General features: G+C 53.7%; 2 protein-coding genes across 2 annotated transcripts; one reads left to right on the top strand and one right to left on the bottom strand.

The window, feature by feature from the left end:
• Positions 1-2,570: 2,570 nt before the first annotated feature.
• ERAS (ES cell expressed Ras) lies at positions 2,571-3,843 on the top strand. The gene has a single exon (XM_019417415.2). It carries the CDS (start codon positions 2,901-2,903, stop codon positions 3,600-3,602), a length of 702 nt encoding a protein of 233 aa, XP_019272960.1. The 5' UTR covers positions 2,571-2,900; the 3' UTR covers positions 3,603-3,843.
• A 903-nt stretch (positions 3,844-4,746) lies between these two features.
• On the bottom strand, positions 4,747-9,967 carry PCSK1N (proprotein convertase subtilisin/kexin type 1 inhibitor). The gene is given in 4 exon segments (XM_019417414.2): positions 4,747-5,100; positions 5,546-5,760; positions 5,762-6,007; positions 9,756-9,967. Coding segments are annotated over 4 exon segments (771 nt in total). The 5' UTR covers positions 9,870-9,967; the 3' UTR covers positions 4,747-4,904.
• Between the last annotated feature and the right edge of the window lie 727 nt (positions 9,968-10,694).

The following is a 10,694-nucleotide window of genomic DNA, read 5'->3' as shown; positions in this document are numbered from 1 at the left end:
AGGCAGGGGTACACGAGGAGGTCCCGCAGCTCTCTAGCAGCGCACCCTCAAGACCGCTGCCTTTGCGCACGGTAAGCTGGGGCTGGATGCCCCTTCCCGCACTCAGCCCCCCACCCCAGGCGGGGGCGTGTCCACGAAGCGCCCCCCCCCCCCCCCCGCTACCGCGCATGCGTTCTCCCTCTCCCCTCCGGCTCCCACCCCCACCCTCCAACTCCCCGCCCCCTCCCCGGGGTCGGGGGGGGGGGGGGGGGGAGGTGGGGGGGGGTGGGTTTGGAGCATCTCATCTGTCAGGCCTGTGAGAGCTGAGACGGTTTGCTTCCGAGCGCATCCCGAACGCAACCATCTTTCTCAGGACTTGAGGTGAGCCGGGCCAACAAGCCTCTAGCCCCAGCCCCGGGCAGGGAGGCCTTTTCCCAGTGGGTTGTGAGGGCGCAACAGAGGTGGGCTTTGAGGGGGAGCCTTCCCCTATCGCCTCCCATTCTCAGGGGTCAGGAGCCACCTCCAGCCCTTCACTCAGCCACCTTTGTGGAGACAGTCCTGGGTGCCGGTGTCCGCGCCGGGCGGGAAGCGGGCTGCTGTCCCGAGAGGCGGGAATGGGGTGACTCCAGGAACTGGACGAGTGGGACTGGCCAGAGTCAGGGGACAGTTTAGGGTAAAACTTGCGGGTCCCCCACCCACACCTCCCCAGCTTAGTCCAGGGGAGGGTGACCTGGCGCAGGTGTTGGCTTGTAGGGACTCAAGTTCAGGTGCCCCCCGCCCCTCGACGCACACCCCTGGCAACTGGGCGATTCCACACACCATGGGCCAGCCGGCTCCGAGTGGGGCCACAGCGTCTCAAAGGCCCTATGGTGACACTCGTAGGTCTCGGCCCACCGCAAGTGACTTGGTATCACCCGGGGAGCGCGAGACCCCTCTGTGGTTGATCTCCCGTGGGCCCTGTGATTTCGGGCCGGTCACCGCCACCACCAACTCGCTTGTCCCGGCATCGCTGTTCCTGCACTGACAAAGCAGCCATGGTGGTGATGGCCCAGCGTCTCCAGGGTGGCGGGAAGAGTCGAGTGGGCCGTCATGCGGGTCCCCTGGCACCTGCCGAGCTCCCAGGAACTAATGCTGCTGCCCCTTATCACTCCTGGTGCCCTTTGCCAATGGGGCAGAGTCCGTCTCATAGGTCCCTGGCCTCAGGCGAGAACACCCTCAGATTCCCAGCTGCCCGGACCCCAATCCTGATAGTTATCCTTGAACCACCGCACCCCCTCCCGCCTTTTACTCAAGAGCAAATCCTCTCCATGAGTTCCACCGTCGGCACATACCAGAATCCGATCCGATCTCTCCCCTCAGTCTATCTTTGCTGCTACATTTCTCCCTCTTTCTGTCCCCCAAGCCTTCGGGTACCGCAGAGCTCCATCCTCAGTTTACCTTTTTATCATGCCCCCCTCCCGCCCGCGCTCTTCTTTCTGAGCCAGCGTATCTACCGAGAACCCCACGGGTGGATCCCCATCTGGGATCTGCCCCGCCCCCCAACCCTGACCTCCAGAGCTCAAACTCAACAGAACCCCCCACTGATACCTCTAACCCGCCCTCTGTCCCCAAACTGTCATCATCCCTGGGTTTCCAGAAAGACCCGAGGTAGCAACCATTATGATGCATTTCCTGAGGCCACACACTGAACCAAGACCAGAATGTGTATTGAATAAATTTAATCGTAATTTGCTATTAATAGCTAACACTAATTGAGCGCCTGCTGTGTGCCCATCCTCTCCTTAACTGCATGATAATTTACTTGCTTATCTTGTTGATCGGCTCTTTCTCACTTCCAGAATCTAATCCTCCCAAGGGCAGGGATTTTAGTCTATTTTGTTCGCTGCCACTTCCCCACCCCCACACCTCCCACCTTCCTTCCCCACACCCATCACAATGCCTGGCACGCCAGGAAAACTCTGGAAATAATGCATGAAAATTAAATAATAATAAGAATGCCTAACATTAACCAATCCCCTTCTGCATGTTTATCACCTATTGAGATACATTTTGCTGATTCCCCTTTGTTGTCTGTTTTCCTGACTAGAATGACAAGTTCCTGGCAGCCAGGGTTTGGTAACAATTTTCCCAGTTGTTTGTCCTTGCCACACAGTAGGTTCTCAATAGCTGTATGCTGAATAGGTAATAAAGGCTAAATTCTAATGTTAATGGATAGCTGACCTCATAATTTGCTGATTTACTTGGTTTATTGTCTCCACCTTTTAGAATACAAACTCCCTGGGGGCAGGAATGTTGCTCAGCTTATAATATGTGATGGGGCACTATGTGGGGCTTGGGGATCAATCAACAGTGATACAAAACCAAATAAAAACTGACCAAAATCCCTGCTCTCCCTCCTCCGGAACAGGGAGGGACTGCTAATGGGCAGGAGATTTCTTTTCCGGGTGATGGAAATATTTTAAAAGTAGATTATGGTGATGGTGGGGGCGCATGCGACTCCAGACCTCGAGGTTGTAGGTTCGAGTCGCGTGTTGGGTGTAGAGATTACTTAAAGGGAAAAAAAAAAAAAGATTATGGTGATGGTTGCAGAACAGTTGAATATACTAAATTACAGTGAATTGTGCACTTTAACTGGATTAGCTTTATGGTCTATCAATTAAAAGTAAATAAAACTTTTTAAAATCACTGCCTTCACATAGAGGGAATGAGACAGAAATTAAGCAACATAAATAATGTATATAGCATATTAGAGGGTGATTCGCACACACCTAGGCCCTTAGGGAAAGTGATGCGATGCCACCCAACTGTCCCCTTGCCCCCAAATGGTCTTGCCTAACCTACCCCTGTCCCCATTGTCTTTTCTTCTCTTTCCCTCGTAGGGTCTGGTGTTCACATCCCTTCCCTGAGCTGCCCACGGGGTAATGGCACTGCCAAGAAAGCCTAACATGTTTGATCTGGGCCTGGGCACGTGGAGCCTTAGCTCCCAGGAGGAGAGCCAGAGGGCGCAGGGACCCCCCAAGGGTGTCAGCAAGCAGCTGCCTGAGTACAAGGCGGTAGTGGTGGGCGCGAGTGGCGTGGGCAAGAGTGCGCTCACCATCCAGCTGAACCACCAGTGCTTCGTGGAAGACCACGACCCCACGATCCAGGATTCCTACTGGAAGGAGGTGGCCCTGGGCCACGGGGGCTGCATTCTGAATGTCCTGGACACGGCAGGGCAGGCCACCCATAGGGCCCTGCGTGACCAGTGTGTGGCGATCGGGGATGGTGTGCTGGGGGTCTTCGCCCTGGATGACCCCTCGTCTTTAGCCCAGCTGCAGCAGATGCGGGCCACCTGGGGCCCTCACCACACCCAGCCCCTGGTCCTTGTGGGCAACAAGTGTGACCTTGTGACCAGCACCGGAGACGCTCGTGCGGCCGCTGCAGCCCTTGCAAAGAGCTGGGGAGCCCCCTTCGTGGAGACCTCAGCCAAGACGCGGCAAGGTGTAGAGGAGGCCTTCACCCTGCTCATCCATGAGATCCAAAAGGTCCGGGAGGCCATGGCAAAAGAGGCCGTGGCAGGGCCAGGTGGGGAGAAGGGCCGGCACGAGAAGGCCATGTGCCGCTGCGGCTGCTCCGTGGCCTAAAGATCTTGGTCAAGAAAAGCGGCCCTCCCCCAGGCCAGGGTGGTGGTTCCTAGACATGCAACCTCGGGAGCAGCTAGCTGTGTGGGGACACTGTTGGTGTACGGGGGATAGATGAATCCCTCTCTCTCGGGGAGTTTTTTGTTTGGTGATGGGCATCTGATAATGTAGGGCATAGTACTGGTTACTGTTGAGCTAAGAGATTTTGTGCAAAAATAAATGGTGTTCTCAGGTTTCAAAGCTGCCTCTGTGCCAAGTGTTCTGTGGGTGGGAGTGAAACTGGGGAGAATGTTACTTGTGAGATTTCTTTCATTCAAGAAATGCTGGCGGGGGGAGCCCACTGTGTGCCAGGCCCTGCTTTGAATGCAAAGGATGGAGAGGCACAGACACTTAAAAATCCCTGCCCTCCTAGATCTAACATAAGGCAGGTGTAGGAATAAAAAGTGGGGGAGGTCGAGGAAAGCCTTATCGAGTAGGTGACATTTGAGCAAAAATTCGCAGGTAACCTGGGGCAGAGGGAATAGCCAGTGCAAAGGGCAGGAGCATAAACCAACTACCACCACACCAACTCCCAATAGTGCAGGGCTGGGTGAGAGTACAGGTAGAGCGAGCCTCTATACTGTGGAACTCAGTATGTCAACATTAGAGATCAAGCTAACTCAATGCACCCTAGCTTTCTCCCCTGACAAAGACACTTTGTTAATGACCTGGAGCCCCAGGTTCTAATTTCTCAGACTCGGAGTTCCAAGCGGGGATAAGGCCTGCAGCTTGCTCCCTCTCTTCCCACTGGGAGCCCCTCCCTGCATCTGGAAGCGCTCACGTGTGCTTCTGGACACCACCCCCCCTCCGTACAGCCCAACCTCTGCTCCCACCTCACAGCCACCCCTCGGTCCTCAGAAGGATGGACCCTAGAAAGATGCTACTGCGGGCCCCTGAAAGAGTCCTCCAAGCCTTCCGGAGTGGGGCATGGGATCTGGGTGGTTACTACCATTGTCTTTATGGATGCCGCCTCCTGCGAGAAGAGGCTTTAGAGTGGGGGAGGGTGTCTCTACCGCCCCAGGGCAGGGGTCCCTATGCCTTTGTCTAAGGGCAGCCATCACCATACAGCCCACCAGCCCCCTAGAAACTGCCACTCAGACAAGCAAACAGCTGCTTTAGATCGCATTTATTGTGGGGGCAAGGGCGGGGATCTTGGGAGTCCAAGGGCAGCAACTGCAGCTGACGGGGTAAGCCGCTCTCAGTGTGCAGGTAGGGTGTTGGGGTGAGTGGTCCTGGGCCGGAGGGCGCGCAGGATTCAGGCGGTGCTCAGGAGGGCAGGAGGCGGCGCACCGGCGCCTGGGGCGAAGGGTTCTCCAGGCGCTTCACCCGCAGCAGGGCCCCCAGAACACCCTCAGGGGGCACCTCCGGGCTCAGATCCTGGTCCGCGGCGCGGCGGAGGCGGCGCGGGGCAGCCACAGCCTCGGGGTCCGCGCTCCCCGCCAGGATCCGCCCCAGCAAGTACCTGCAGGAGAGCCGAGTGGAAGGCACGGAGAATGTGCCCGCTCATCAACATCGCGGGCCTAGGTCCCAGATGACCCTGCAACCCATACTGCCTGGGGACCCGGCAGTCACCAGCCTCCCCCCCCCACCCAGGCGTCCCCAGCCCACAGCTTTCCAGCTGTCCCTGCCTCCCATCCCAGAAACTATAGTTTCCCTGCCCCCCACTACTCCCCCCAGGAAGCTGACATTGGAGCCTCCTCCCCGGGACCGAGAGTCCCTTTCCCCCACTTTCTCCCCAGCCAGACATCTCTGACTCTACACCCTGGGTCCAGCTCCTCACTCCCTCCTAGGGTCCCAGGGCCTAGGTGTTGGCAGCACGCTGTGAGGCAGGCCCCAGCCGTCCCCCTCCCCTTCCTTCCCCCAGCAGGATGCAGGCACCGCCCCCTGCCCGCCCCTTGCTGGGCTACCTCAGCAGCTCCGGGTCCACATCTGGCGTCTCCTCGCCGGCGTCCTCTGCATCCGGGCCCGTGGGGCCGTCGTCGTAGACTGGGGGCCGGGGTCTGAGAGCAGGGGCAGGGACGAGCTGGGCCGCGAGGGCTGCAGGGTCCAGACGGGCGCGGAGCAGGGCGCGGGCTAGCTGCGCGGCGGGCGCGTCGGGGTCGTCCTCCAGGCCCAGCGCGGGGGTCGTTAGTGCGGGGTGCGCTCCAGGCGCGCAGCAGCTGTGCTAGGACGCGCGCCTGCTGATCCTCGGCCTCCTGCGCCTCTGCCCGCGCTCGCTCCTGCCTTTCGGCCTCCAGCAGGTGCGCCAGCGCCCGCGCCAGCTCCTGCATAGCCCCCGCCCCTTCGCCGCGGGGCACTGCTCGCCGGAAGCGGCGGGGAGCTCCAGCCTCCGCCATGGGCGACGAGGCTGCGCCCAGGCCGCGGAGTTCCTGCCAGAAGACGAGGACGAGGAGGTGGGGGAAGAGATGTCAGCGTCCGTCAGGCCAGGGACCCCCCCCCCCACCGACCCACCCAGGGGATCTCCATGGACCTCGAAAATCCCCAGATGCCACCAAAGGCACTGTGGCCCCGCAAATATACCCAGACACCCCTAAGGCCACTGGAGACCCCAAATATCTCCAGATACACTTAAGACAACCAAAGCCCCCTATAGATCCTCAACCCCGCAATGGTTTCCTAGTGATTCAATTTGCCCCAGGGCTGCTGAAGAACAGTTTTTCTTTTTCTTTTTTTTTAACAGGAGTGGTGATGGCAGACATGACAGCCATAGATTTTTCTATATTGATGTTATGGACTAGAAGAACCATATCTGCATTTTATGGGTTCCTATTTATTGTTCACTTGTGTTACCCAAGAGATAGCAGACTGCTCTGCACCTTGAACTTTGGAATCTATATCTAGATCAGTACCTTTAAGTTCATCTTTTCCCTATCCCTTTTCTTTCTCCTCACTCCCTCCCTTCCTCTCTCTCTCTCTCTCTCTCCCTTCTCTTCCTCCCCTTCCTCTCTCTCTTCCTCCATCTCCCTGTCTCCTTCTCCCCCTCCTCTCTCCCTCTCCCTCTCCTTTTCTTTCCTCTGCATTGAATTGTTTTCCTGTGGATGTACATATTTTATTTAACTAGTCTTCAATTGATGGACATTTAGGGTGTTTCCAATCTTTTGCTATTCTTTTTTTAAAATATTTTATTTTTTAAGTAATCTTTACACCCAAAGTGGGGCTTGAACTCAGCCCCATCAAAAGCCTCACGCTTCACCCACTAGGCCAGCCAGGTGCCCCCAATCTTTTGCTGTTCTTATCATGTTGGGATAAATAACCTTGTTCATATATTATTTGGCTTGTGTGTACGTCTTTCTTTAGAATAAATTACCCAATGACTAATTTTCAATTTGGACAGTTTTAAAACAATTTCAAAAAGTTTAAAGAAATTTTAAAAAGGTATCAAAAGTGCGAGTAAGGAACAAAAGACCATAAAAATGACCATGAAGAGTTGAAAAAGAAACACATCGAACATCTAGAAATGTTTTGTTCTTTGTTTGTTTTTGTTTTTATTTAGGTAATCTCTACAGCCAACGTGGGGGGCTCGAACTTACAACCCCGAGATCAAGAGTCGCAAGCTCTTCTGACTGAGGTATCCAGGCGCCCCTAGAAATATGTTTTAAATGAAATTAAAAATTAAACAGGCAAGGGACGCCTGGCTGGCTCAGTCAGAAGAGCGTGGGACTCTTGATCTCGGGGTTGTAAGCTTGAGCCCCCCACGTTGGCTGTAGAGATTACTTGAAAATGAAATGTTAAAAAAAATTTAAAACAGGCCAGTTAAATAGCAGATTCAATAGAGCAGAAGGAAGTGATAAGATTGAACAGATCTTGACACTTGCTACACAATGGAAGGGACACTCCGAGCAGACAGGATCAACTCCTTCAAAGACTCATGCAGGGACAACAAATGATCCTAATGCGGGAGCAATGGAAAGGAAAAGATGAATACGTTTGACTCCATTCAAATTAAGGATTTCCTGTTATCCCAAGACACCACAAATAGAGTGAATGGGAGAAGATGCCTGCAACACGAATAAAGGATTGGCATCAGATACACAAAGAATGCCTAAAAAGCAAAGAGGCAAACAAACTAAACCTAGGGAAAACTGATGATCAAATATTTCACAAAAAATGAAACTCAGTTACTAAATATGAGACATAGGGCACCTCATTAGTAGTGAGGAAAATGCAAATTAAAATGCCAATGAGCTACTATGCACAGTGCGTCCAAAAGATTGCCAAAAATCAAACTGTCTAATAATGTCCAATGTTGGCGTGGCTGTGGAAAAAATGGAAACTCTCATACACTGCTGGTGGGAATTCAACTGCGAGAATAACTTTGAAAAAACAATTTGGCAATGTCTAAAAAGACGCACAAATCCTGTGACCCACTCCTGGGGTGGTACACTGTTTGAAATAGCATAAAAGTGGAGAAGGGGAGGACAAAAGCCTGGAAACAACCCAGATGTCTATGGGCTTATTGAGAATGCATTTATAAAACCATGATATACACATATACTGGCAATATACTCATAAAATAAAATATTATGCAGCAATTGACTTTTGTAAACGAATTACAGCCATGCACTTCAATGTGGAAATGTGGATGGTGGACGCATCTCACAACCGATGCACAGCCAAAACAAAAACAAAAACAAAAAGGAGGTTGGAATTGGATTTCAGGCGGCCTAAGACATCCTGATGACTTCCTAGTGACCCCTAGTGACAACTAGGAGCCAGATGCCTGGCATGATTCCATTTCTATGAGGAAAGGCTAAAACAACATATTGTTTAGACATATATACCTATATGAGGATTCCTTTAAAAAAGTAAGGGATCAATGAACAGAAAATACAGGATAATGATTCTGGAGGAGAGGGTTGCTGTGCGCAGGGGCACCAGAGGCTTCTAACTACTGATCATGCTCTATTTCTTAAACTGAGTGGTGGGTAGACATGGGGGTTATTTTATCATTATTCGCTACATCATACATGTATGTTAACTATATTACGCCATACGTAAAATATTTAATAATTCTTAAATCCCCCATCCTTGACGCTGACAGCGCTGAAGAGTTGGAGGATGTTGTGCTCCAAGCGCCCTGTGCGCCACAACTCCTCAGCCCCTGGGGAACCACACACTCACCAGCAATCACAACCTCACACACACTCACATGGACTAGCAGGCGTTGAGATGTCACATGTGCAACGCAAAACTGCCACATCCACACGCAAGGAACCGCACACGTTCACACACACGGCTGCTCATGCAGTTACAATCGCCAAGCTACCCAGATGCGTGGACACGCACCATCCTTAAAGACACAATGCAGCACAGAGACATCATGGCTCCTCTCCCCACAATGACACAGCTCCACAAAGAGACAGAGAAACAGCCTCATGAACACCCATACAAAATCCTGGTCACTCGGTCCAACAGAACCCAAATGGGATGTGCACATGGGAATGCAAAAAGTATTCCCTCTCAAAAGATGAAATCTCTTTCTCCTCCCCCCCCCCTCGCCTCTCTCTCTCTCTCTCTCTCTCTCTCTCTCTCTCTCTCTCTCTCCCTCTCTCTGTCTCACACACACATAGACACGCCCAAAGGTCAGTCATCACCACAGGATTCACCAACACACGGTGTCACTGAGACAAGTCACGCGCAGGAACACCACCGGCATCACACACGATGCACACTCAGACCCACAACCGCACCTCTGCATGGACGCTTGGAAGCGCTGACATCAAAGGACACACACTTACAGGGCCATCACGTTCTCACGCCCCTGTCATCGCATCTCGTGCACACAGACCGGTGCGCGCACTCCCTTCCCGAATGCGCGCTAGTCCCATGGAAAGCGCACAGGCGACGGCGGGGCGAGGCCCGGCCTGCACCAAGTGCCAAGGATGGGCTGGGTGCGGCTGCCAGGCGAGCCCCGCACACCGCCACCCACACACCCAGAGACCGAGTCCGGCATGGCCTGGGCGCCGACTGGCGGCTGCACCCCAGGCCACCCTGACCGACCTCCCCGCACGTCCGGGAGCAAGGGCCAGCGAGGATGAAGGGCCAGCAGCCGAGCGCAGACCCTTGCCTGCAGCACCCTTCTCCCCACCCCCACCCCGAACCCGACTGGTGTCCCACCTTTCCCGGCCGTGCGCAGAACGCAGGGGGAGGCCGAAGTAAGCCCAACAGCAGCAGCACCAAAAGGCCGACGCCCCCGGCCCGCGGCCCGCCGAGCAGTGGCGACCACGCCATGCTGCCCCAGCGAGCCGGGCTCCGGACGGGCGGACTGGCTGGCAAATGCGCAGCACCTGGGCTAGCGGGCAAGGCTGCGGTGCTCTGCGGCTGCGCACACCAGGGAACCCGGCCCTCCCCTGCCCACCCCCTCTGCCGCCACTCCACGCAGGCGCAGCTTGGGAGCACCAGCAGCCCCTCCATCCAGCCCATCGCCATGGAGATGCCCAAGGGGCAAGGTGGAAAGCTGGAGCCTGAGATGGCGGTTGCCATGGCAGTAGGAGGGCAGTTGCCGAGGCAACAGACCTTGCTGTCCCTTAGCAGACAGGCAAGAAAAATGGACTCAGTGGAGTGGAATGGGGGTCTGGTCCCCACCTCTCCCTCCCTGGGAGGAGATATATGACTTGTTCAGTGAATAAACAGTTACTCGCTACTGTGGGCGAGGATAGATACATAGATACATAGATTTCACCCATATATTGCTCAAGAAAGGATTTCAAGTCACTTAAAATGATATATCAAAAGAAACAAAACTGGTAAAATTTGTGTATCCATTGGGCAAAAAATGTTGGGAAAGTAATGTTAGTAGTTATTTCGGGGTGAGGCAATAAATAATGGTTTGTCAGTTTCTCCTTCACACTTCTCTCTGCTGTCTGAAAAATGTTGCAATAGATATGTATTACTATTAAAATTAGATAAAAAGATAAAGATTATTTTCATTTTGGAATTAAAACAAAGTATGCTAACACGGCATAAATTAAAAGTGAAGAAAAGAAAGACCCATTTATGTTGCTGTGAGTATATCTAATCCATTGATTCTGTCTCCATCTCTGCAGTATAACAATT

The sequence above is a fragment of the Panthera pardus genome, unplaced genomic scaffold (assembly GCF_024362965.1).
Source record: "Panthera pardus isolate Hobbes unplaced genomic scaffold, ASM2436296v1 HiC_scaffold_27, whole genome shotgun sequence".
In the NCBI taxonomy this organism is placed as follows: Eukaryota; Metazoa; Chordata; class Mammalia; order Carnivora; family Felidae; genus Panthera; species Panthera pardus.
This window is presented reverse-complemented; position numbering and strand designations above follow the sequence as displayed.

Bases quoted from the DNA above. Each gene is read 5' to 3' on its own strand.
- ERAS (XM_019417415.2), top strand. From the start codon at position 2,901: ATGGCACTGCCAAGAAAGCCTAACATGTTTGATCTGGGCCTGGGCACG.